Here is a 27,654-nt window from a genome sequence, read left to right as displayed (position 1 = left end):
TCCCAGCCAGTACAAACCCAAATCTTTTCAAGATAATTTGTGGTCCGCTAACACACCTTTTGAAACACTACAACAGGTAACACCCCGTGTGAAACATCATGAACATCTGTTAAAGCCTGAGTTTTACATACTCTAACGTAAATAAACGTTAGTGTCTTCCGGTGTGTGAGCCAATTTCTCCAAAAAAATATTTGTTAGTCTGCCGGGAGGCTGTGCAAGGTGTTAAGAAATAGAATTTCTAAAAGACAGGCTCCCTAAGCTTAACATCGAGGCAGAAAAAATGCTGTATTCTCTACAGAAATGCTCTTTACATTTCAGCACTGTTGCAACTCCCTTTATAAAGGGTGTGCACACGTATACAACCAAGGCATTGAAAGTTTTTTTTTTAATTATTGTTCCAAAAAATGTTCCATTTGTTTTCTTTTTAATGTTGTTGATTAAAAGATTTTATTAAATGAGAAAAAAATCTGAATGTGAAAAAAGGTCCAAATGCTATTGAAAAAAATCAGTAATGTGAGGAAAGATGGATTGTGGGAGCCCCTTAACTACCCATGTCATGCTGTATTTCTCACTCATTCTACTGGGAGTGGTGCCGTCGCTTCTGGATAAAGTCTGTCAGTGGTCATTGCAGACGGGTCAGGTATGACTGCTCTTCGGCAGAATAGACACGTGACTTGCGAGGATCCCGACAGTGTCTTCCTTCTTTCAGAGCCCGGATAGCTCAGTCGGTAGAGCATCAGACTTTTAATCTGAGGGCCCAGGGTTCAAGTCCCTGTTCGGGCGACTGTGCCTTTCTTAAGTCTATTGTGAATGTCATTCTAATTAGTCTTTTATCTTTCACTCTTCTAGCTGTACTGTAGTTATTTTAAATGTCCATTACTTGTATTTACAGTAGTGTATTTAGTGTTTCATTTCACAAACCGAAAATGTTCAAGTAGATCTTGTCACTCTACTCCACGTAATCATCTAAATTAAATTACAGTAGAGTACAGAACACGCAGTGAGGAGCTCACACAGTGAGTACTCTTGAATACGACAAGAGGAAAGGCACACTGCTCATCTGCAGAACATCACGTCCGAGTTTATAGTGAGAGCAGAGGTTGGAAGCGAAGTAGTTTTTTATTACTCGCTCGCTGAACGATCTCTCAAGAGACCTCGGTGGAGATTTAACGGGTGTCTAATAATCACGTTCAAAAAGGTGACGATAAGTTTTTTTTTAACTAGGTAGCCTTAATGGCAACACCGGGGTAAAGTTAGCTCGAAGTTCGAAAACGATTTTGGCACGCCTGTAGCGCTTTCACGAAACCTCTTAGAATTGCGAGAATGCTTGTTTTGTGTATAAAATACATTGTGGATGCTTTCTCAGCCTTTACTTTTTCGTTTTTATGACATTTTTTTGACCAAGCACGAATATTCTTTTGTCCATATCTTCGCAATGGAAGCACAGAACGCCGTCAAACCAAATGCATTTTAAAGACCACGACTTGTGGATATTTCCACACTCTTTACATCAAACTATCAGTGAGCTAATTATCTTTTTTTAAACCTCCGGTTTTTCATCGATGCGTAATTACGCACGAACTGGAACCCGGGGGACTGCTGTGTGCACACGTTCACAACGCGAGAAATACTGTTCAAATCGCTTCGTGCGAAAAACCCGTATATGACCATAGGAAGCAGAACAGCGCAGTCTCCCATTACCCAGACTGTAAGCACGGGAATAAAGCTTTGTTTGACTTCTGAAACCCTTCCTTTACGCCCTGTTTTCATTCAGGTAAGGGTCAACTATATTGAAAATACTACTGACAGCAGGAAGATTAAAATATTCTTTACTCAGCATCTTATTAAAAACAGCTCCCATGATGTTCAAACCGATTTTTTACACAGAACACTGACACAGCTTTGCATTCTGAATCTCTTTTTCTCATGCTTTTATTTAATATGGCACAATGCACTGGGATAGGGGTATTCTGTTCACAAACCAATAGCATTTAAACCACAGCACCCACAATGCTGCAAGTGTTTTGCACACTAAGCAGGTCCTCTGACTTTTCCCAGCTTTATTTTGGGTTGTGGAACCTTTCTTTATATTTTTTAGGATTTTCTGAAGATAACACTACAGGTGGGATGGGTGGGTTGTCTTCATGGCTCAATAGCATTTCAAATACAGCACCCACACTGCTGAAACCAAGTGTTTTACACACCAGACAGGCCCCCGAACCTCATACAACCTTACTGTGGCTGTGGCCCCTGTCTTTATTTTGTAATGAGTTTCTGAAGATAACACTACAGGTAATACACTGGGACAGGTGGGTCGTCTTCATGGCTCAATAGCATTTCAAATACAGCACCCACTCTGCTGAAACCAAGTGTTTTACACACCAGACAGGCCCCCAAACCTCATACAACCTTACTGTAGCTGTGGCCCCTTTCTTTAATTTTTTATGATTTTCTGAAGATTACACTACAGGTAATACACTGGGACGGGTGGGTCGTCTTCATGGCTCAATAGCATTTCAAATACAGCACCCACTCTGCTGAAACCAAGTGTTTTACACACCAGACAGGCCCCCAAACCTCATACAACCTTACTGTAGCTGTGGCCCCTTTCTTTAATTTTTTATGATTTTCTGAAGATTACACTACAGGTAATACACTGGGACGGGTGGGTCGTCTTCATGGCTCAATAGCATTTCAAATACAGCACCCACTCTGCTGTAACCAAGTGTTTTACACACCAGACAGGCCCCCGAACCTCATACAACCTTACTGTGGCTGTGGCCCCTGTCTTTATTTTGTAATGAGTTTCTGAAGATAACACTACAGGTAATACACTGGGACAGGTGGGTCGTCTTCATGGCTCAATAGCATTTCAAATACAGCACCCACTCTGCTGAAACCAAGTGTTTTACACACCAGACAGGCCCCCAAACCTCATACAACCTTACTGTAGCTGTGGCCCCTTTCTTTAATTTTTTATGATTTTCTGAAGATTACACTACAGGTAATACACTGGGACGGGTGGGTCGTCTTCATGGCTCAATAGCATTTCAAATACAGCACCCACTCTGCTGAAACCAAGTGTTTTACACACCAGACAGGCCCCCAAACCTCATACAACCTTACTGTAGCTGTGCCCCCTTTCTTTAATTTTTTATGATTTTCTGAAGATTACACTACAGGTAATACACTGGGACGGGTGGGTCGTCTTCATGGCTCAATAGCATTTCAAATACAGCACCCACTCTGCTGAAACCAAGTGTTTTACACACCAGACAGGCCCCCAAACCTCATACAACCTTACTGTAGCTGTGGCCCCTTTCTTTAATTTTTTATGATTTTCTGAAGATTACACTACAGGTAATACACTGGGACGGGTGGGTCGTCTTCATGGCTCAATAGCATTTCAAATACAGCACCCACTCTGCTGAAACCAAGTGTTTTACACACCAGACAGGCCCCCGAACCTCATACAACCTTACTGTGGCTGTGGCCCCTGTCTTTATTTTGTAATGAGTTTCTGAAGATAACACTACAGGTAATACACTGGGACAGGTGGGTCGTCTTCATGGCTCAATAGCATTTCAAATACAGCACCCACTCTGCTGAAACCAAGTGTTTTACACACCAGACAGGCCCCCAAACCTCATACAACCTTACTGTAGCTGTGGCCCCTTTCTTTAATTTTTTATGATTTTCTGAAGATTACACTACAGGTAATACACTGGGACGGGTGGGTCGTCTTCATGGCTCAATAGCATTTCAAATACAGCACCCACTCTGCTGAAACTAAGTGGTTTACACACCAGACAGGCCCCCAAACCTCATACAACCTTACTGTGGCTGTGGCCCCTGTCTTTATTTTGTAATGAGTTTCTGAAGATAACACTACAGGTAATACACTGGGACAGGTGGGTCGACTTCATGGCTTCATGATTTTTTGACTGTAATCAAGTGTTGTGCACTTGTGCAAGTGTCAGGCCTCCTGACCTTTCACAGTCATGCTTTGTTGTGTGAAACTTTAATTCTCTTTTTAGGATTTTTTGAACATGGGAACTTCCACCGAGATGAATGAGGTGCTCTTCAATAGCTTTTTCATCTATACACACAAGCGTATGTAACCAAGACACTCAGAACCAACAGAATCAACGTGAAGTCATAGAAAAACAAGAATGCCCCCGAGACATCTGCACCCCCCTCTTGGACCACTCTGGTATCAACACCCCCAAACCAATCCATACCAGCTAACAAGACTCAGAATCGGTGCAACCCTCCAACCTGGACCAAGAGCAGGATGGGACAAGTACCTGCACCACACTATGCACCCCTCATCCAGACCAGCAGGACAGCCAGACAGCACCATCATGACACACATAATGAGATCACTCTCTGTCAGTATGTGTAACATTCTGGGCCTGGGCTCCTCTGTATTTTGGCTGAAGGGAGTTCAACAACATTATTAAACGGACTGACATCATAATCTTACAAGATACATTGTTTAGGGGAGACTTGTCCACCCACTGTCCCCCTGGTAACGTGAAGATCATTGTCCCTTGGCTTACCTAAACCAGAATCACTTGGGTCTCCGGGGCGGATCGGTGTATGGTACAAAGTCTTAAAAACAGAACATTGTTGAATTGTCTATAAAAAACAACCAATATCCCTTGGATTTCCCAAACACAAAGCTGGAGCAAGTATACTAACTCCATACCCTTAAACTACAAAAGGCCTGTGGCGTAGACAGGGTAAACAGCCACATCATGTGACATAACTGCATGAGCCTAGTGATGAGCCTAGTTTAAAATACTCAACCCCATCCTGAAGTACGGATGTTTTCCTTTGGCCTGGAATCCAGGACTGATCACCTGACCCTAACAACTGCCGGAGCATTTGTGTGAATAGTAACCTGGGCTAGCTATTCACCAGTATCTTCAATACCCTATTACTGGCAGCTTGCCAAATACAGTGTCCTGAATAGAAGTCAGATCGACTTCATATGAAGCTGGCACATATCTGACCACATACGCACTCAACACACACTTTAAATGAACAGAAAAATAGTGACCTGTGTCTTTGATTTCTAAAAAGCAATAGGCTCTATTTTGAACAAATAACAAATATACAAACTTTCAATGTGGGGTAAGAGGTACAGTCCACAACTGATTTTTTTTAGCGTACTCAGAAAGTATAAGCGGTTTGAAAATACTTACATAAATTATTTTAGGAAGACTGTGTTGGTTTTTGTATCATTTGTGTTTGTGTTGACTCTTATTGAGATCTCCAGTCACCTGCCCTTATAGATGGAGAACAAAAGAATTTTGTACTACAGTCTTACTTTACCTGGAGGTGGAAAAAGAAAGCCTCCATTACCAGTGTCTGAAATGTTGACAACTGACCACACCATTGTCAGTATAGAACGTTGGCTACGGAAATTCATGTTTGACATCTCAACATGTACTACCAAGAGAGTGCAGCATGTAGAAACTGACTACAGCTGGGCCCTGATTCACAGTGTTCTTTTTGCCTTCAATGGGGACACCATCCATGCATACTTAAATCGTGCAATGAAAGTCTGCCAAGGCAAACTTAAGTACACAGAACTTCAGATGTTCACTGTTCTGCACCTTTGCTCTGCCCATGTCATAAAGGCTGTCTCTCAAGCAATTAGTAAAAAAACAACAGACAAAGGACTGCGAGACTTTGCAACATTTTCCTTTGCCATCCTGCAAAACAGCACAACTTTGAGTGTCGCCAGAAATGTTTTCAAACACATGTGTATTGTACTCTCAAGCAGGAGGTTCACAAATGAAGTCCAATCTAGTGTCTGCCTCCTTAACGCTTACATTTCTCAAACAACCACACCAGACCAGATGGAAAAGGAAGCAGAAGTCAAAGACACAGATGAGGTACTGTACCCAAAAATGAGAGGCAGCCTGGGCCGCTCTCCTTTCGCTGTGGAGTTCAAAGGTATTTATGAAGACAGCATATCAGCTCAAGGACATGATGACTATGGGACACAACACAATGTGAACCCCTATTTCTGTGAAGACATAATAAGATTTCTGTTGCAAAGATACATGGCACTATTTCCACTGTGGAGTGGAATTTTGTTGGGTGACCTGGCAAGATATGCTTCAGACAGCAAAAAAGACATATCAATGTCAGAGGTAGCACAAACAAGAGCCACTAATTGTCATGTTGAGACCTGGTTTGGCATTGTCAAGCATTCAATACTTCAGCACAGGAGGAAACTGAGGCCAGCAGAGTTTATTACGATAATGAGACAATCCCTCCAAGGCCGGTACAGAGAACATATAATCCAAAATGCTCTCCCCAAAAAGGTTTTGACGGCTCCATTGATCACCACTAAGACACGTCATGAACATGCACAGGAACAATGGGCAAAGAGAGCACCAGGTGTAGGCAAAGAAACAAAAAATAAATTCTACAGCGCACCACAGAAAATTCCAATCCCCAAAAAAATGAGAACACAGGAAAAAAAAGTTAGCAATAGAAATATTGAAACAAATGAAAAATCGCCAGATGACAGCAACGGCCTGCAAGTACAGCAGGGGAAAGCAGGAACCACAGAATATAAAGAATGGCAGCACAAAGAAGAAAGGAAAGTGTCACCCAAGCAAGCTGCCGTGGGCTTGGCTGAAGTGATCACACCACACTGTGATGCACGCCCCATCTCAAAACTTATAAAAGAGAAAACAGATTTCAAAAAGAAGGTAGGATTTGTATTTCAAATATTTCTCTGTGTGGACATTCACTTCTTTTTCAGAGCTTATGAATGTCATCTTCTACTACTGTAGGCGTTCTTTGTCGTTTCTCTCTAACTTGTTATACTTGTTGACATACTTGTGTTATACTTGTGGTGTGTAATCTCAATTTTCATTATGTTAGGTCCAGTGATCTCTTGTGTATGCTTTTGGCTTGGTAAATCTTTTTTAGGTACACGCCCTTTGGAACATCAATCCGAGTGAATTAGTGGTTGCAGTTTTGCCATCCATACACAGTGCAGACACATATATTCTCAGACACTCGGAGTTTGTGTCTCTGAAACCAGATGAGTGGCTCATAGGCGAGGTAAGATGAAAGTGTTTGATTGCATGCATTTGTTAAGGTTTCGGAGCTTTTGTGTAATCAAATGTGTGTGAGTGCGTGAAATCACATCTTCTTCAATTGTGTTTGCTTTTTCCATAAGACCATTGAGTGTTACTTTCAAGTAGCGAAAGAATCCATGGACTTGGGGAAGAAGGTTTTCCTAATGAACCACTACACAACTGGTGTAATCATGAGTGGGAATAGAGAGCGCATGGCTAGACAACGTTTGTCCAAGGTAAGGACATCAAACACAAATGTTGATGGATTACATTAGTGAGGGGGCAAACATGGTTTTTCACTAACTGATGATTGTTTTATCAATAGAGAAACAAGGAGAGCTACAAGCAATCAAAACAGGTCACAACTGTGCCCATGGTGCTGCCTAAAGAAACTACCTTTATAGTCAGAAATCAAAATTCAAAGGTAGCACACCATCCCTGTGAGGCAACCTGTTGTACTAATCTTGTCATTTTTTTCATTACAGGTCAACTTTGAAAACTATGAAGCCATTATTAGCTTTTTTAACACTGGTGTCCACTGGAAATTGTTGGTAAGTGTGGTGCAGGTAATCCAAAACAGCGTAGGTTTATAATTACACCTGGAACCATTACAGTTCAAGTGATTATCCTTGTTGCATCTAAAAAAATTACAAAGTCACAATGTATGTGTTCCTCTCCTGTTAAAAAAGGTGGACATTGATAGTGAGTGTCCAAGGCAATGGTGACAGTGCACTTTTCCTAAATTATTATTGTGAATACTGCTGTGTAATGAACAGACAACCAAACAAGTCAAAGTGTCATGTAGGAAAAAAAGTACTGTTAGGTCATTTCCTGACTGTCTTTGCCGAGGTTTGCAAAATATTAAATGTTAAATAATATATAAATATAAATATTATATATATAAAATATTCAAATATTAAAAACCTTTGTTTAAACAACATAAAACTCCTGAAACTGCCTGTGTGTCTGGCCCCACATTAAATGCAACTTCATGTCTGATGATGGGCCCTTTGTTTCTTGCAGTATCTGTATGCTCCATCCCAGAAAGTCTTTGTGGTCGACCCTATGGGGAGTGATGAGATGGGAGACTCCACTGCAGCGGCAAAAAGGTTCAGGTAAGAAATCAAGCATTAGTTTCGTGGTGAAATTCTGCAGGGGCACACATACATTTCAGGTTCAAGTTCAGCATGACAAATATTTCCTCATTTATCAATAACCTATTGTTTTGATTCACAGGGACTTTTTTAAGATGCGAAGGAATGTCCTAGGAAAAGAAGACTGGTTGAATATCAACTGGCACCCAAGCGTGATTGGTCACACCAGGCAAGCAGATGCCTCAAGCTGTGGGGTCTTTGTGATGCAGGTCAGCATAACCTTTCCACGCCGAAATTTTGGACTTAAAACTATTGTATGAGAGATTTTTAGGGAAATAATTGCAACAAACTTTTGTCTGTTAGATGGGCGCAGACATCATTAACAATTTCCCGGATATTCCAACATATATCGAAATAAACAGCAGTGCCAAAGAAATGAGAAAGTTGCGGGAAGACCTGTCAATCAGAATTCTTGAGGCTTCAGGTATTGTACCATTTGATCCTCATTGCCTACTTTTCTTGGTGTATATTATTTTCCTGAAGCATGTTCTCTCTCTGTAACAAGTCTGGATGAAAAAGATTCTCAATTTATTTATATGCAGAACTCATTTGGGTATTCTTTTTGTACTATATAACACAGTGATGAAAAGTTAATTAAATCACATTTCACACAGTTAAAATTCAATGACACTTTGGCCTTCGTCGTGGTTGACACAACCATTGTCTGGGAAAAGTGTGGGTCTAAATTGCCCATAGTGAAGCAAAGCAAACTGAAACATGATAGCTGTGTTATCATGTGCCCCCTTAAAATCATAGCAACACACGCTGACGCAAAAAAGGGTAACAGGTGTTGACAGGAGTATTCTGAGACATGACAATGTGCGGTTTAAGAAGCAGTAGAACACCTAATCAGGTAAGTGCATACGAAAAGGTCTCTATCAAACTGTCTTCAATTATGCAACAATGATCTGTAGATAACATTGGAAAAATCAGTCTATTTGGCATGTTTATTATAGCTCCTCTCCAGGACATGTGCCTGATGTGTGGAGAAACACCAGTGCGGCAGACAAACTGGGTAAGTGAACATCATCTCTATCTGTATGTGTAATGTAAGCACATAATAACAAAACATGCCAGTGAAAGGTGATAGCTGAACTGATATAAGGTTTACTGTCCGTGTAGATTCAGTGTGACAGTTGTGAAAACTGGTTCCATGAATTGTGCATCTCAAAAGAAGAGTATGAAAGGGCAAAGAATGAAGTAACATGGATATGTACATTTTGCCAACCCCAGTTTGGTGAGTATGCTCTGCATGCAAACTATCACTATGAAAGGGTTTTTTAAGCAGGACATGTAGTTTTAGATTCAGCAGAAACATACAGTAGGATGACATATTTCAGTGGACGTTATAATTGTTTGTTATTGTTAAGAAGTTTGGATTGCAGGCTTGTCTTCTGGCATTAATGGTTCTATAAATTAGAGATAACTTTTCAAAAAACACACCAAAGAAGGCACACATAAAAGATTACTGATAATCTGTGCAATTTATTACATGACACAGGCATCTCAAAGATAGAATTACTGTGTCAGATTAATGATTAGACATGGATGCATCAAATCACTTACTAGGTTTCTTTCCAATAGTATAGAAACAAAGACACAACCATGAACACCTAAAAGAGCTTGCCATTTAGCACAGAAACAATATAACGTCTTGCTGTAAAAACACAAAGTAAGAAAAAAGGAGTTTGATTAAGAGAGATCTGGCAAATTGTGCAAATACCTAGATCTTGATTTGTGACCCATTTATACTCCTTGGATCCTTTGCAGTTCGTAACCCTTCTTACGGTTTTATATTTCAGGCACTGTTGATGAGTGAGCATCCACCCCCTACTCCCGAGCATTACATAAAAGACATGCTGGAAACTCAAGAAGACTGTCAACGTGTTCTCAGCAGAATTCACCTCCAAAAGACACGTAAGTACAAGTTTCAATATCCCCCCAAAAATTTTATCTTGGGTAAGAGTAAACTTTCGTACACTTTGCCAAACAATAATGAAAAACACTAGAACACAAAATCACTAGAAACCATTTGTTATCTATTGCCAGAAACCAAACAAAGTCTGTATGAAAACAGTAAAAAAGTTAATCATGACACAACACAGTCCCTTTTAAATATGATCACTACACACTGTTAACATCACTGTAGTAGTGCAAAGAAATGTAAAACGACAGTATGTCACCATGACATGATTTATGTGAAAGATTTCCAGATAAAATTGTATCCATCCTAGTAAGATAGATTAATCAAGAAATTCCACTCCGTTGTGAGAAAGATCAAAGAAAAATGGCTTCTATCAAATAGAAGTGTATCTAGGGTGATTCCTTTTTATTAGGTTTCCAAAACAGTACTCTATCTACCTTCAGACAGGGCACAGTGCTAAAAGGATTCTAACCGGAACAATAAAACACAATTGCATCATCGAAGTCCGAACCCCACTGGCTTTCAATATCGTACCATGTACATCTCCAGGAGTGGAGACTCATGAAAAAGAACAGCCTAGACACCAAAGTGATACTTTTCTTACAGTAAGGTTAAGGTAGTTGTAGGATGCTGTCTAGATCAATGAACAGATTATGTTAACAATAGCAAGCACGTAGCAGAGCATTTAGGCACACAGCCCCTAAATTGTGGAAATATATGTCAGACCTTTTTAAGGATGCCCCATACCTACAAGCATATTTAACAATGCTGTAGTCTTCTACATCGTCTCTGTAGTCTTCTTTATCCCAAGTGATCTAATTCTTTAGGAGGTGCAGAAACATAGATATCAAGTGGGTAAGTAGACAACCACGTTGCAATTGTTTTTTCTGTGTCTAACCCTTTTTTTTTCTCCAAACCATGCCTGCCACTGTTCTCTCTTCGGTGCCTTTGGTTGATATTGAGCTCCGTCCCCCATGACAAGGGATCCTCCTGGATTTCTGAAGCAAGGAACCCAGCCTACAAAACTCAAGATCCTGTACTGCTCAACCCAGTGGATGGGACACACTCAACATTAACATCTAGTCTCACATAATATATGAAATAGAATTCACCGTGTCAATCTGCATGGTTGTGCATGTGAACTGTTTCTAGTAACTACTTGTCATACACAACCAGGACCTGGAGGGGAGGTCAACCATCAGGCCTTGGACCCCCAGAGATTTTTTTTCTCCTTTGGAGTTTTTTGTTTTTCTCTCCTTCGTGCCTGATGGTTACACAGTCACATCATCAAGACTGCATACCACACCTTCATTGTGATTACAGATATAGCTTATTTAAAATGTGAAATTAGGAAAAAACTAAACGAAACATGGGAAATAAAAAGAATGTAAAATCTAAAATTTTCAGATGTTGTGATGAAGCTTTTGACTCATGAATAGCACCCCCCTATCCCAGTGTATTACCTGTAGTGTTATCTTCAGAAACTCATTACAAAATAAAGAAAGGAGCCACAGCCACAGTAAGGTTGTATGAGGTTTGGGGGCCTGTCTGGTGTGTAAACCACTTAGTTTCAGCAGAGTGGGTGCTGTATTTGAAATGCTATTGAGCCATGAAGACGACCCACCCGTCCCAGTGTATTACCTGTAGTGTAATCTTCAGAAAATCATAAAAAATTAAAGAAAGGGGCCACAGCTACAGTAAGGTTGTATGAGGTTTGGGGGCCTGTCTGGTGTGTAAAACACTTGGTTTCAGCAGAGTGGGTGCTGTATTTGAAATGCTATTGAGCCATGAAGACGACCCACCTGTCCCAGTGTATTACCTGTAGTGTTATCTTCAGAAACTCATTACAAAATAAAGACAGGGGCCACAGCCACAGTAAGGTTGTATGAGGTTCGGGGGCCTGTCTGGTGTGTAAAACACTTGGTTTCAGCAGAGTGGGTGCTGTATTTGAAATGCAATTGAGCCATGAAGACGACCCACCTGTCCCAGTGTATTACCTGTAGTGTTATCTTCAGAAACTCATTACAAAATAAAGACAGGGGCCACAGCCACAGTAAGGTTGTATGAGGTTTGGGGGCCTGTCTGGTGTGTAAACCACTTAGTTTCAGCAGAGTGGGTGCTGTATTTGAAATGCTATTGAGCCATGAAGACGACCCACCCGTCCCAGTGTATTACCTGTAGTGTAATCTTCAGAAAATCATAAAAAATTAAAGAAAGGGGCCACAGCTACAGTAAGGTTGTATGAGGTTTGGGGGCCTGTCTGGTGTGTAAAACACTTGGTTTCAGCAGAGTGGGTGCTGTATTTGAAATGCTATTGAGCCATGAAGACGACCCACCCGTCCCAGTGTATTACCTGTAGTGTTATCTTCAGAAACTCATTACAAAATAAAGACAGGGGCCACAGCCACAGTAAGGTTGTATGAGGTTCGGGGGCCTGTCTGGTGTGTAAAACACTTGGTTTCAGCAGAGTGGGTGCTGTATTTGAAATGCAATTGAGCCATGAAGACGACCCACCTGTCCCAGTGTATTACCTGTAGTGTTATCTTCAGAAACTCATTACAAAATAAAGACAGGGGCCACAGCCACAGTAAGGTTGTATGAGGTTTGGGGGCCTGTCTGGTGTGTAAACCACTTAGTTTCAGCAGAGTGGGTGCTGTATTTGAAATGCTATTGAGCCATGAAGACGACCCACCCGTCCCAGTGTATTACCTGTAGTGTAATCTTCAGAAAATCATAAAAAATTAAAGAAAGGGGCCACAGCTACAGTAAGGTTGTATGAGGTTTGGGGGCCTGTCTGGTGTGTAAAACACTTGGTTTCAGCACAGTGGGTGCTGTATTTGAAATGCTATTGAGCCATGAAGACGACCCACCTGTCCCAGTGTATTACCTGTAGTGTTATCTTCAGAAACTCATTACAAAATAAAGACAGGGGCCACAGCCACAGTAAGGTTGTATGAGGTTCGGGGGCCTGTCTGGTGTGTAAAACACTTGGTTTCAGCAGAGTGGGTGCTGTATTTGAAATGCTATTGAGCCATGAAGACGACCCACCCGTCCCAGTGTATTACCTGTAGTGTAATCTTCAGAAAATCATAAAAAATTAAAGAAAGGGGCCACAGCTACAGTAAGGTTGTATGAGGTTTGGGGGCCTGTCTGGTGTGTAAAACACTTGGTTTCAGCAGAGTGGGTGCTGTATTTGAAATGCTATTGAGCCATGAAGACGACCCACCTGTCCCAGTGTATTACCTGTAGTGTTATCTTCAGAAACTCATTACAAAATAAAGACAGGGGCCACAGCCACAGTAAGGTTGTATGAGGTTCGGGGGCCTGTCTGGTGTGTAAAACACTTGGTTTCAGCAGTGTGGGTGCTGTATTTGAAATGCTATTGAGCCATGAAGACAACCCACCCATCCCACCTGTAGTGTTATCTTCAGAAAATCATAAAAAAATAAAGGTTCCATAACCCAAAACAAAGCTGGGAATAGTCAGATGACCTGCTTAGTGTGCAAAACACTTACCTGCAGCATTGTGGGTGCTGTGGTTTAAATGCTATTGGTTTGTGAACAGAATACCCCTATCCCAGTGCATTGTGCCACATTAAATAAAAGCAAGAGAAAAAGAGATTCAGAACACAAAGCTGTGTCAGTGTTCTGTGTAAAAAGTCGGTATGAACATCATGGGAGCTGTTTTTAATAAGCTGCTGAGTAAAGAATATTTTTATCTTCCTGCTGTCAGTAGTATTGTGAATATAGTTGACCCTTACCTGAATGAAAACAGGACGTAAAGGAAGGGTTTCAGAAATCAAACAAAGCTTTATTCCCGTGCTTACAGTCTGGGTAATTGGAGACTGCGCTGTTCTGCTTCCTATGGTTATATACCGGTTTTTCGCACGAAGCCGTATTGAACAGTATTTCTCGCGTTGTGAACGTGTGCACACAGCAGTCCCCCGGGTTCCAGTTCGTGCGTAATTACGCATCGATGAAAAACCGGAGGTTTTAAAAAAGATAATTAGCTCACTGATAGTTTGATATAAAGGGTGTGGAAATATCCACAAGTCGTGGTCTTTAAAATGCATTTGGTTTGACAGCATTCTGTGCTTCCATCGCGAAGATATGGACAAAAGAATATTCGTGCTTGGTCAAAAAAATGTCATAAAAACGACAAAGTAAAGGCTGAGAAAGCATCCACAATGTATTTTATACACAAAACAAGCATTCTCGCAACTCTAAGAGGTTTCGTGAAAGCGCTACAGGCGTGCCAAAATCGTTTTCGAACTTCGAGCTAACTTTACCCCGGTACGCTGAGAACAATCCGGGTCTCTGTGTGTAATTGATTGTGTTGATTGAGCGGTAGTGTGACCAGGTGTGCGGTAGCAGGTCCTGCCAGTATAAAAACCTAGTCACAGCGTTCACACTTTATGCTTTCTTGCTTCAACACAGTTTGGTGGTTTACTTATTTTACTCCTGTAGCAATTTAGCGGGACGTTAATTTGGCGATGCGCTCGTTTCTCTTTGTGCTGTGCCTGTGCGCAGGGGCCGGGCTCCCCGCACTGGTCTCCGCCGGGCTGGCTGGCTGGGACTCTCGGGAATTGGCGCTCCAGGCCGACCTCCCGGCTCCTGAAGACGCAGCCCAGTCGGAGGACTTGAACCTGGCAGATGCGCCCTCCGAAGACCTGTCTGCAAGCGAGAACGACTCGCAGTCCTTGGCTCCCGAATTCCGCCGCCTTCCCGTGTCCAGAGACGCGTACTCGCCCTACTTCGACAAGGAGAAGATGAAGCCCGAAGCCGGCAGCCGGCCCTTACCCGCCTATATCAAGAGCGTCCTATTTCCTCCCCAGCGAGGGCGGCAGCCGGCTCGGCCGGCCATCGGGGGCACCCGAGGAGTGGCCGTGTGGTGCGACTCCAGAAGGATGTACGTGAGGGTCAGTCGGCTCCTGTTCGGCTTCAGCTGTCGGCCATCGGAGGTGACCAAGAGACAACCATGCTTGGACAACTGAGGAATGATCCCATGCTGGACAAAGGGACTGTTTAGATGAGTAGCATCACTGTGGGACTCTGGGTATAGCGGATCCCTCACTCTTGGGTGCTGCTTGTCCACAGGTACCAGGAGCCTGGTGACTAGCAGTCGGGTGGCTGTGGCACCAGTAGAGGGTCCTCTGGATGTGGGAGCTGACTGGACTGAGAATGAGGAGGGAGACCCTCAGAGCTCCAGTGAAGATGCTGAGAGCACCAGTGAGGATGTGGAGGGAGCAGAGGACTTTGGAGATGTTGGCCAGTGGACAGGTAGGGTCTGGCAGGAGGAGCTCCTGTAGGGGTGGGTGTCCTGCAGTGTAGCTGGATTGTTCTCCTTCTTCCTCCCCAGGTGCCTGAATGAAGGCTCCAGCCTGGCCCTTGTGACTCTCCTGCCTCCACTTGCCTTGTAATGGCAACATCTCAATAAAGCTGTGAAAGACCCTTCTGTCTGCCCTTGTTTCTTTATGGTTAATAGGTTTGAATGGGGTGGAGGAATTCAAGGGGAGTGAGACCCATTAATCAATGGAAGTATTTGTGGGGATTCACCTTTCAAGAATGCTTCCAATATTGCTGCCAATGAGGACTGAAAATGGCTGGAGTAATAAAGCGTTGTACTGGGGGAAGATGGCTGCACTATTCCTTGGGCAGGGCAGTGTGACTTTTTTACTGTGGGAGAGACAGAGGTGCTCAATATACTGGAAATCCTCCCGTTTCTGAGAGGGGTAGTGCTTATGGAGTGTGAGTTGCTACTGAAGTGCCCAGTAAGAGTGAGATCTGGTGTCCTATTCTAGGCTGCACAAACTGACTAAAAGAAACACAAGGAAGGAATTGTCAACAGGGGCTTGGTGTAAAGTAGGCCTTCCCTTCCTTAGCAGAGGAACAATACTGGTGTGCAAACATCAGTGAATAATGGTGCAGTTAGAATCTCGGAGGTCTCATCTTAGGGGTGTTGGTTTCACAGCAGTGGTAGTGGACAGTCATGAGAAGTATTAGGATTGAGACTGGAGATCCCAGTACTTGACTAGGAAGACCGGTGTTCACAAACACCTCTGCTAGCAGCACAGACTGTGTAGATTGAGACTGAACGCTTACTACACAAAGCCTCTCCACTGTTTCAGTGTCCCATGTCATGGATTTCAAGTGAATCCTAGTCTCCCTTTGTGACTACCTATAATTTGCACAAATCATGATGGCCCATTAAGGCTGTCAATTTTTAGCCCTACTGCAGTGCCCTATTAAAGTTTCAAGGATTTAGAATAAACTATTTTATATAATGGTTCCGAAGGTGGCTTCTCAAAGCACCTGACAGAATTACAATTAGAATACACAGGATAAAACAATTCCAATAGATTAAGGAGGAAAGTAGAAGCAGAGGGGTAAAGAATAGAACCAGTTCAGTAAAGGCTCTTCTACAGAACAAGGTGTTGAGTCTGAATTTGAAGGAGTTTAGGGAAGGTGACTCTGGTATCCTTGGGGAGAGAGTTCCAGAGCTTGGGGGCATAACAGCAGAAGGCCCCGTCACCCATACAGTGTAGACGGGCTTGGGGGACAGTTAGGAGACTAGAATTAGAAGAGCGAAGGTTATGATGTGGGGAGTAGGGTGATAATAGATCAAACTGCTACTGAGAAGCAACTGAAATGTGACGGCATGTTCTACAATTTATGCAAGACAAGTTATGTTAGGATTTTATAGAACAGTGGTAATGGCAGCACTTTTGAGGATCGTTGGTACAACAGCAGTGCTCAAGGATTCATTTCTAATATTGAGGACAATGGGTTATATACCCATCGTTCTTACCAAAGGATCAGAGAACTTTTGCTATATAAAAAGACTCCTTTCCACCACTAATTTATACAGGTTTGGTTCATTTGGGTTTTATCAGTTAAACATTTAATATTATATTTGTCAGTTTGTTGATGCCTATATATCACAGTGATCTGCACACACATCTTTGACTGAATATGGGCTGCCAAACCTCTCCACCAAACTTATGTATCACGGTAGGTACACAAGAAGTTTCTTTGTAATAACAGGGTTGGTGCCAGTAGTCAGATTGGGTCAATGGCAAGGTAAGAACAGCATCCCATTAACTGGAGATGATCCAGAGATTAGCATGCAGCTCTGTACGCCAGATTACTACCTATTTGCAACGCGCTCGTCTGCTGACTTTAGTCCCCTGCTCAATAATCACAATGTTCCCAATTGCAATGAGCCCAAGGAAACAGCTGCTGTCCTCTAGAGGACAATACAGGACAGGACTAAGTATAATTCCTGCAATAGACTAAGCAGTTTAGTGCCAAACTAATGGAACACTGAATCCTATGGGACAGTTCCGAATGTAGTAAGAGCTTAATACTGAAATAATATAAACACCTCGTGATCTTAAGAATCTGTCGCTGTTAAAAAGTATTGTAATAATAAGCTAAAACTGTAGCCACAGTAGACCTGCAGCTCCTGTCCTGATCATACAGAAAGATGTCATCACTATGTAGTGTGCTCTCTGAAGGCACCAGTTCTGTAGGGTTTGGGCATTTACTGGGACAATTATTAATTGTAGCAGTAAATCACAAAATGATTCTTTTAATGGCTTTAGAATCCAACCATGCGATATAACTCAAACAACGCACACACAGGTACTAATACACGAGGATACATTCATTAATATATATAATATGCATGTAAACCAAACAGATCTTATCGTAAGGGTTATCAGAATACAAAAGATATATACTCATTCAGTTACAAAGAGTTACACATATCAAGAGGACATACGTTCAGTATATCATTCATTTAGACCGTTTCGTAATTTAACTTGGTTACAACTTCTGCATTAGATACTCAAAACAAGTACATAACTCTTAGGAATTAAATTGATATCAACTGGTTGGGATAACAGTAGAATTCTGGAGCAGTAATGCAGTGAAGTTGAATACTCATCCGATCTCTGGGGATTCAGATCTCCGAAGAAGAAACAGTTGCAGGCTTGTTGCTGTCCAATCCGCACTCTCTGGCTCCGTGCCAGGCTATGCTGTGCGGCTTGTGACGGTGCGCTGCTGATGCTCTCTGAATACTGGCTAGTTAGTTTTGGCTGAAACTAGCGAAGTTTGTGCACAGGAGAAAAGATGACTGTGGGTCCCAGCAGGTCAGGAAGAAGACCAGTTCATTCCTGATGAAGCGCTAGTTCTGAATAGTGATTCAGCTGTCCACAGTTCTGACCTTTTCACGAGGCTTGCTGCTGATGCTAACCTTGGGTGGGTCCTTTGGTTACTCTCTGGCAACCTCCACTCTCGACTCTTAGAACAAAGCAAAGTTCTGGCACTTGGACACACTGGCCGTTCCGTGGTGGTCCAGGCTGAGTCTCAGGATGGTCAGGAGGCACCCAGCAAGAATGTCCTGCCCTTGGGAGCCTTTCTGCTCCTGGGCAGTCCTGCCCTGGAATTGTCTCACACTCCTGGAATTCTCCTTTGAATTCCCTTTAGAATAGTCTTGGAGCTCTTTGTTGCCTGTTTTTACCTGGAGGAACTTCAGCTCGTTCATTGGATGAAAGTTTCATGGGCATCAGAGACCCACGTGGGTTACTCGGCCCTACCAGTCCCTGATTGGTTGATCAAGGTGAGATATGAGTCACTTACTCCTGACACTTAGGAATGTAGTCCAGATGTCCATCTGGCACTCCCTAGACAGATAGGCGCCAATGGATGCCCATTGATCATGATAGCCAGGCTTAGGTAAATGCATCCCCATTTGGGAGCTGTCCCTTATCAAAAGAAAACATCTTTAAATCAGCCTGCCTGAATAGCTTCTCTGTGGCTGCACCACAGAGTGGAAGAGAGAGATGGGGCCTCATTTGGGAAAGCACAGCAACACTTAATTCTGTCTTATTAACAAGCATTGCCGCTACAATTAGTAGGAAGAAAGATACAATGTTTTGAAAATGTAATATGTTTTAAAGGATTAAAGGGAAAAGAAATACTTTATATACGCAAACTAATTCAACTGAGCTCCTCTAAACTATATAGCCTGAAGAATTGCCAAAGCACAATCTATCAATTTGGGTGACACTGGGGGAAAAGGATCACAACATTGAAAAGCACAAGGCTTATTTTCAACATCAAAATTTGTGCTTGAAAATATTTGACAAAAAAAGGAATATTACACGCACGGAAACCAATATTTACCACTAGGGTAGAATGCAGCATAGAACAGTTGGATAGAAGGTTAGTGTAACTCTATAGTGCATCACAGAGGTCAGTCTCTTCCCCCTCATTATGCAGGCTGACTTGTTCACATTGAACTGTCCTCCAGCGATAGTCAGCTGTAATCACTGACGCAGACCTGATGTTAATACTCTGACAGCATCTTGGCTGATTTGGTTAAAGTGTTTTCCTATTAAACAGGAGATTCTGCGTTCAAATCCCACCAGTGTCTTTCTTCCTGTCTTGTTTTACAAAATGTATCACTATGGATGATTACATGCAGCTTGATTTTAATGGAAGTTTTCATTCCCTTTCTGATGGCTCTCTCATTGCATTTTTGTGTGAAACACATTTCAGAAAATCGAAAACCAATTTTCAAAACTCACAATAACAAAACAAAGGCAAAACATAAGTTCACTTGCACTTTATGCATATTTACCACAACCTTGCCTTCTGATCATAAAAAAGTCTTAATTTTAATATAGCAGTTTTAAATGGGACATTCAGAACATGGCATATGAGAATATATGGTTAACCGAGGATGAGCAAAGGATGATCGCACTTTCTGCTTATTGCTATGAACCTACCCCTGGTTATAAAAATGTCTCAAAATTCTGACACTGAGGTGTGAGACAAAATGTAACAGGCTCTCATAATCCCGAAATACAAGAAATTTTACTTTAGCGTTTTATAAATTTGACCCTGTGAACATTGCATGTCCCTCCTTCCTCATTACCAAAACATCTCAATGTCCCGACGCTACGTACATTTGTAATTACAACACTTCACTGTTTCATTTCTGAGTTGTGACATTGTGAACATGGCATGTTAAAGTATATAGAAAATCTAGATCAGAACAGGCTAAATGCAATTCCTAGTGATTTATCATTTTCTGACTTTCTAAATGAAAAAAATATTTTTTCAGTGATTATGACACTTCAGTATGACATAAAATATGCTTCAATGACAGAATAAATAATAATAATAATAAATAAGCATGGAAAAAATACCCAAAGTGGACATTCATAGTTGTGATTATAGAATGTTAGATATCGGGTGGGTAGCTGCGTCAGCATGCGTAGGCTGCAATGGAACAAGTAAAGGACTATTCCAGCTGAAAAGAGAAGAAAAGAATCACAATGTTTCGGCTGTGGAGCCTTCTTCAGGTGTGAGAAAGACAGGGCAGTAAGCAAAGATAATTTTCTTTTTATCTTTGCTGAGTGCAGTTTATCGCTGATGAAAAACATCAAAGACATTAAGGAGTTTTTACGGCTAACAGCTCCACATCAACTTCCTTTCATAACTAACCTCATCAGATCCCTCAACTCCCAACTCTTCCAGTTTCTCACTTCAGAGAAGGATAAAAAACTCAAAATCCTCTACAGAGAAAAACCATCAACACCCTTATCACCTCCACCAATCCTAACCTTGGTGTTACTACACCCTCTGACCTTTCCCTTTCACCTCTTTGCATCCTCAGCTAACATATTTTAATACTACAACAAAATTACAATAGATTGTACAGTATTTATGTTTAAAATTAAGGTAAATGTGTCAAAATATCGAAGTCCAAATGCACGGTGCTAATGTAACAAAGCTTGCAAGTTCTTAAACAAATCTGCATTGTATTTTTAAAATATTTCAGCAGAGGATGCAACGGGGGTATAAATGACGACTCGACTTTTTCTTGGGTGAATTTGGTTTTCTGGGGAGTTGCGATGTTGGGCATACAGTAATTGGACATTTCCCGGTGATTCTGACACGTGTTAAACACTCACATTTCCTGCAAATATTAAAATTGTTAAGGTTTCGCTGAGAAATCCAATCGACCTTTGCGAAGACAATGTTTACATCGCAAAAGAAACCTGTCCCTGGGTGGACTCGAACCACCAACCTTTCAGTTAACAACCGAACGAGCCACACAGACAGAATGGTGGGTCCGTGTCTCACATCACAACTTTCTGGTTAAAAAAAAATATTTTTTGCCAGCTGGCAATACTTCTTCTGCACTGATAATCAAGAATTGAATTTCATTTCTCGCAAGCTGTGTGAATTTCTTGAAATACAAGTTTTCCAGAAAGGAACTGAATACATGCATTTAACGAAATCAAGCCCTTTGTGATAGTCCGAAATGGTACGTTATGTACCACAAGATAGGAAAAAAAAACATGACTGGGATTTTAAGCTACGTGACCTATGGTACCAGACCGGGGTAAAGTTAGCTTGAAGTTCGAAAACGATTTTGGCACGCCTGTAGCGTTTACACGAAACCTCTTAGAATCGCGAGAATACTTGCTTTGTGTATAAAATACATTGTGAATGCTTTCTCAGCCTTTACTTTTTCATTTTTATGACATTTTTTTGACCAAGCACGAATATTCTTTTGTCCATATCTTCGCAACGGAAGCAACGGAAGCACAGAACGCCTTCAAACCAAATGCATTTTAAAGACCACGACGTGGATATTTCCACAGCCTCTACATCAAAGTATCAGTGAGCTAATTATCTTTTTTTAAACCTCCGGTTTTTATCGATGCGTAATTACGCACTTACTGGAACCCGGGGGACCGCTGTATACACAAGTTCACAACGCGAGAAATACTGTTCAATATGGCTTCTTGCGACAAACGCGTATATGACCATAGGCAAAAGAATAGCGCAGTCTCCAATTACTCAGACTGTAAGCACGGGAATAAAGCTTTGTCTGAATTCTGAAACCCTTCCTTTATGTCCTGTTTTCATTCAGATAAGAGTTAACTATAATCACAATACTACTGACAGCAGGAATATTAAAATATTCTTTACTCAGCAGCTTATTAAAAACAGCTCCCATGATGTTCAAACCGATTTTTTACACAGAACACTGACACAGCTTTGCGTTCTGAATCTCTTTTTCTCGTGCGTTTATTTAATGTAGCACAATGCACTGGGATAGGGGTATTCTGTTCACAAACCAATAGCATTTAAACCACAGCACCCACAATGCTGCAGGTAAGTGTTTTGCACACTAAGCAGGTCATCTGACTATTCCCAGCTTTGTTTTGGGTTATGGAACCTTTCTTTTTTTATGATTTTCTGAAGATAACAGTACAGGTAACACACTGGGGTAGGTGGGTCTTCTTCATGGCTCAATAGCATTTCAAATACAGCACCCACACTGCTGAAACCAAGTGTTTTACACACCAGACAGGCCCCCTAACTTTATATAACCTTGCTGTGGCTGTGCCCCCTTTCTTTATTTTGTAATGATTTTCTGAAGATAACACTACTGGTAATATAGTGCCATAGGTGGGTCATCTTCATGGCTAAATAGCATTTCAAATACAGCACCCACACTGCTGAAACCAAGTGTTTTACACACCAGACAGACCCCCGAACCTCGTACAACCTTGCTGTGGCTGTGGCCCCTTTCTTTATTTTGTAATGATTTTCTGAAGATAACACTACAGGTAATATAGTGCCATAGGTGGGTCGACTTCATGGCTCAATAGCATTTCAAATACAGCAGCCACACTGCTGAAACCAAGTGTTTTACACACCAGACAGGCCCCCAAACCTCATACAACCTTGCTGTGGCTGTGGCCCCAATTCTTTATTTTGTAATGATTTTCTGAAGATAACACTACAGGTAATATAGTGCCATAGGTGGGTCGACTTCATGGCTCAATAGCATTTCAAATACAGCAGCCACACTGCTGAAACCAAGTGTTTTACACACCAGACAGGCCCCCGAACCTCATACAACCTTGCTGTGGCTGTGGCCCCTTTCTTAATTTTTTTATGATTTTCTGAAGATAACACTACAGGTAATATAGTGCCATAGGTGGGTCGACTTCATGGCTCAATAGCATTTCAAATACAGCAGCCACACTGGTGAAACCAAGTGTTTTACACACCAGACAGGCTCCCGAACCTCGTACAACCTTGCTGTGGCTGTGGCCCCTTTCTTCATTTTGTAATGATTTTCTGAAGATAACACTACAGGTAATATAGTGCCATAGGCGGGTCGACTTCATGGCTCAATAGCATTTCAAATACAACAGCCACACTGCTGAAACCACGTGTTTTACACACCAGACAGCCCCCAGAACCTCATACAACCTTGCTGTGGTTGTGGCCCCTTTCTTTATTTTGCATAAGGAATTCATATTTTGCATACACCGATCCCCCCGGAGTCTCAAGTGATTCTGGTTTTGGAAAGCTAAAGGACAATGAGCTTCACGATACCAGGGGGACAGTGGGTGGTCAAGTCTCCCCTAAACAATGTCTCTTGTCAGATTATGATGTCAGTGCATTTAATAATGTTGTTGAACTCTCTTTAGCCCAAATACAGAGGAGCCCAGACCCAGAATGTTACACATACTGACAGAGAGTGATCTCATTATGTGTGTTTGGATTTTAACAACTATTTTTATTGTTTGCTAGAACCAAAACAATCTATGTTAGACATTTTCATCTTCAGCCAAAAATACAAACCTGTGTATGTAGTGTGGTGCAGGTTCTTGTCCCATCCTGCTCTTGGTCCAGGTTGGAGGGTTGCACCGATTCTGAGTCTTGTTAGCTGGTATGGATGGGTTTGGGGGTGTTGATACCAGAGTGGTCCAGGAGGGGGATTCAGGTGTCTCGGAGGCATTCTTGTTTTTCTATGAGTTCAGGTTGATTCTGTTGGTTCTGTCATGAATCTCCCTCACGCAGGCAAGCGCTCCCGCATTCCCTCGAGCTCTCCCCATACCAAACGTGCACATGTCAATCAGTCCTCTACTTAAACCCTCATCTGTCCCCCGGTCATTGCTCATGATTGAGATTCTCTCCCGGAGCTTACCTACTAACTACGCCTTTGCCTTACTATGACTTCTCCCCTGGACCTCGACCCCGCTTTTCCGACAACCGCTTTAGCCACTCGATTTTGTACCTTCACCTGTTTTACGCTTTCTCGGATCCTGACCCCAGCCTGTCTCTTCGTTTACGCCTCTGCCTACCGACGCAACTTCTACGACTTCCCGGACTCCGACCCCTGCCAGTCCCTCGACTACTCCTTCGCCTGTCGATTCTGTGCCTACGCCTGTACTACGCCTTCCTGGACTCAGGCCCCTGCCTGTTCACTCCGACTACGCCTGCGTCTCGCGCCAACCCTACCAAGGGCACCGCATTGGATCCCTATCCTCAGCAGTCAGCCCCTGCGTGACAGGTTCTGAGTGTCTTGGTTACATCTGTTTGTGTGTATAGATGAAAAAGCTATTGAAGAGCACCCCCACACCCCCCACCCGTCTCGGTGGAAGTTGCCATGTTAAAAAAATCCTAAAAAGATAATTAAAGTTGCACACAACAAAGCATGACTGTGAAAGGTCAGGAGGCCTGCCTAGTGAGCACAACACTTGATTACAGTCAAGAAAACCATTAAAAAATAAAGAAATGTTCCACAACTCAAAGCGAGGTTGTATAAGGTTAGGGGAAATGTCTGGTGTAAAACACCTGGTTGCAGCACTGTGGCTGTTGTGCTTGAAGAGCTATTGACTCATGAATAGCACCCCCCAATCCCCATGTACCGCCTGTCTAATGGTGCCATATTGAAAAACTAAAATTCTTATTAAAAAAATAAATAAAGGGGCCACAACCACAGAAAGGTTGTATAAGTTTAGGGGACCTGTGTGGTGTGTAAAACACTTAGTTTCAGCAGTGTGGGTGCTGTATTTGAAATGCTATTGAGCCATGAAGAAGACCCACCTATCCCAGTGTGTTACCTGTAGTGTTATCTTCAGAAAATCATAAAAAAGAAAGGTTCCATAACCCAAAACAAAGCTGGGAATAGTCAGATGACCTGCTTAGTGTGCAAAACACTTACCAGCAGCATTGTGGGTGCTGTGGTTTAAATGCTATTGGTTTGTGAACAGAATACCCCTATCCCAGTGCATTGTGCCACATTAAATAAAAGCAAGAGAAAAAGAGATTCAGAACACAAAGCTGTGTCAGTGTTCTGTGTAAAAAGTCGGTTTGAACATCATGGGAGCTGTTTTTAATAAGCTGCTGAGAAAAGAATATTTTAAACTTCCTGCTGTCAGTAGTATTGTGAATATAGTTGACCCTTACCTGAATGAAAACAGGACGTAAAGGAAGGGTTTCAGAAATCAAACAAAGCTTTATTCCCGTGCTTACAGTCTGGGTAATTGGAGACCGCGCTGTTCTGCTTCCTATGGTCATATACGGGTTTTTCGCGTGAAGCCGTATTGAACAGTATTTCTCGCTTTGTGAACGTGTGCACACAGCGGTCCCCCGGGTTCCAGTTCGTGCGTAATTACGCATTGATGAAAAACCGGAGGTTTAAAAAAAGATAATTAGCTCACCGATAGTTTGATGGCTAAGTTGGTGGCACAGTAAAGGCTGTGGAAATATCCACAAGTCGTGGTCTTTAAAATGCTTTTGGTTTGAAGGCGTTCTGTGCTTCCATTGCGGAGATATGGACAAAAGAATATTCGTGCTTGGTCAAAAAAATGTCATAAAAACGAAAAAGTAAAGGCTGAGAAATCATCCACAATGTATTTTATACACAAAGCAAGTGTTTTTGTAACTCTAAGAGATTTCGTGAAAGCGCTACAGGCGTGCCAAAATCGTTTTCGAACTTCAAGCTAACTTTACCCCGGTGATATACTGATATATTTACCTTAATTTTAACATAAATGTAAACATACATGCTGTACAATCTATGCTGTACAATCAAACACAGGTATATTTTGAGTCTCATGCTGATCGTCCTGTGGATCCAAAAGAAAATGTTAAAGCTGATACATTTTCGATTGGAATTTGCATCTAGCTACAACGTCCCTGGATAAGAGATTTTATTAGGTGAGTGCAATCGGTATCTTTTACTTTATGTATGGTAGTGGAAATAGTTTTAAAAATGTTTTCTAAAGAAGATTGTATTGCCAGGACCTGCCTTTAGCGCTCAGTAGCGATGACGCTGTGGATATAGATGGAGAAGAAATGTAAGATGAATTGATGATCTAAGCTAAAATAGCCCTAACACGCCTCCTGTAACAGTGTTTGTATTCATAGCAAGTAATATTTTTTTTTCAAACCCGAACATTGCTTTTGCATTAAGTGTTATGTAACCATTAGCGGTTTCGGTAGCTTCTGAAGAGCGCACTTTTCCAAACTGAAGCCTATAAGAACATTATTCAAGACACACCATGGCCCAGAATCGTGCATCGGGACAAAGATTAACCTCCATTGAAAGTACTCCCAAATAAAAGATTTGACCGAAAAATTAAAAGAGTAGGCAAGTATTAAAACAAAACCATAACTTCTTGACTTCCAATCTCTTTCCTGGTTCAGGCCATGTAAAATGACATATTCAGTGGACTCATGCCGAGGTTGTGAGTTTAAGCCTCACCTGGAGCAGCCTGGTTTTCTGTCTTGACAGGTAAACAGTGTTTTGTGTTATTTGCTAAATGGAGAGAGGATTCTGTGTTAATTGTGCTCCTCCTGGGAGAGGTCAAGATGAGAAGTTCACCAGGCTGGTGGTAAATATCCTGTCCAGGAATATCGGGGCTGTAGGGAGTCAGATCTATAGATGTAGTAAACACATTAGTGGAGACGGTGTGTCTGCTCTCCGTGAGAGAACCGGGCGGGAAGAATAATCTGTGGTCTGGGAAGAAGAGACCCTCGTTGGAAGAGCGGCGCTCCTCACAGGAGAGAATGAAAACAATCTTTTTCAGGGACGCTGATTTTTCTCTTTGGGTGAATTAAAAGCACTGGTCACAAGTGACCTCGTGGCGCAATGGTAGCGTGTCTGATTCCAGATCAAAAGGTTGCGTGCTCAAATCACGTCGAGGTCAGCTGATGTGTTTGCAGGTGCTGCTGGTGCCGAACCCGGAATTTACACCATGCAGTCGGGTTTTAGCTGTACACCACCTAGGTAATCCGAATGAAATAACAGAACAGTACAGAACACCCAGTCAGGAGCTTATGCAGCATTTCATCTTGAACACGACAAGAGAAAAGGCACACTGCACATCTGCGAAACATCACGTCCGACTTTAGAGACAGTGACATCAGAGAATGGAAGTTTCAAACTGCTTTTCTGTTACAGGTTCAAGCAAACCTGAAAGTTAGGGAGTGTTTGGTCACTTTTGTATGAAAAAGTGTCTGAAGCCTGTAATTATAATTTGCCCTTCTTTTAATTGTGGTTGAAATCCACTCCCATGTACCAAGACCTTACAGTATATTCATGTTTACTTAAATGACTAACTATTGGACTATTGGAC

General features: G+C 42.0%; 2 protein-coding genes and 2 non-coding genes across 5 annotated transcripts in view; all 4 read left to right on the top strand.

Moving 5' to 3' along the window:
• The window catches only part of LOC148664987 (zona pellucida sperm-binding protein 3-like), a 246,998-nt gene extending 231,361 nt beyond the window's left edge, over nt 1–15,637 (top strand). Inside the window, exon 4 of the mRNA XM_088631577.1 lies at nt 15,284–15,637. Within this exon, the coding sequence (XP_088487703.1) occupies nt 15,284–15,495 (212 nt within the window). The 3' untranslated portion in view covers nt 15,496–15,637. The remainder of the gene's footprint in view (nt 1–15,283) is intronic.
• On the top strand, nt 711–783 carry trnak-uuu (transfer RNA lysine (anticodon UUU)). The gene has a single exon. It is a non-coding gene; the product is annotated as a tRNA-Lys (tRNA).
• LOC148664988 (uncharacterized) lies at nt 6,962–11,587 on the top strand. Of its 2 annotated transcripts, XM_088631570.1 has the most exons (9): nt 6,962–7,092; nt 7,211–7,345; nt 7,595–7,660; nt 8,133–8,224; nt 8,346–8,472; nt 8,567–8,687; nt 9,220–9,278; nt 9,386–9,500; nt 10,066–11,587. In XM_088631570.1, exons 2-9 carry the CDS (start codon nt 7,247–7,249, stop codon nt 10,080–10,082), a joined length of 696 nt encoding a protein of 231 aa, XP_088487696.1. In that variant the 5' UTR covers nt 6,962–7,092; nt 7,211–7,246; the 3' UTR covers nt 10,083–11,587. The 2 variants fall into 2 exon arrangements, with proteins under 2 accessions (XP_088487696.1, XP_088487695.1); XM_088631569.1 differs by lacking the exons at nt 6,962–7,092; nt 9,386–9,500 and having other exon boundaries at nt 7,204–7,345.
• An 11,516-nt stretch (nt 15,638–27,153) lies between the features above and the next one.
• trnaw-cca (transfer RNA tryptophan (anticodon CCA)) lies at nt 27,154–27,225 on the top strand. The gene has a single exon. It is a non-coding gene; the product is annotated as a tRNA-Trp (tRNA).
• The last annotated feature ends 429 nt before the right edge of the window (nt 27,226–27,654 follow it).

Source organism: Lepisosteus platostomus, chromosome 5 (genome assembly GCF_059453375.1).
Source record: "Lepisosteus platostomus isolate fLepPlt1 chromosome 5, fLepPlt1.hap1, whole genome shotgun sequence".
In the NCBI taxonomy this organism is placed as follows: domain Eukaryota; kingdom Metazoa; phylum Chordata; class Actinopteri; order Semionotiformes; family Lepisosteidae; genus Lepisosteus; species Lepisosteus platostomus.
Note: the sequence above shows the minus strand (reverse complement) of the source record. Positions and strands in the feature narration are given on the sequence as shown.

Bases quoted from the DNA above. Each gene is read 5' to 3' on its own strand.
- LOC148664988 (XM_088631569.1), top strand. From the start codon at position 7,247: ATGGACTTGGGGAAGAAGGTTTTCCTAATGAACCACTACACAACTGGT. The intron at 7,346-7,594 runs GTAAGGACATCA...TTTTCATTACAG, and splicing joins CTAGACAACGTTTGTCCAAG to GTCAACTTTGAAAACTATGA. The intron at 8,225-8,345 runs GTAAGAAATCAA...TTTGATTCACAG, and splicing joins GCAGCGGCAAAAAGGTTCAG to GGACTTTTTTAAGATGCGAA.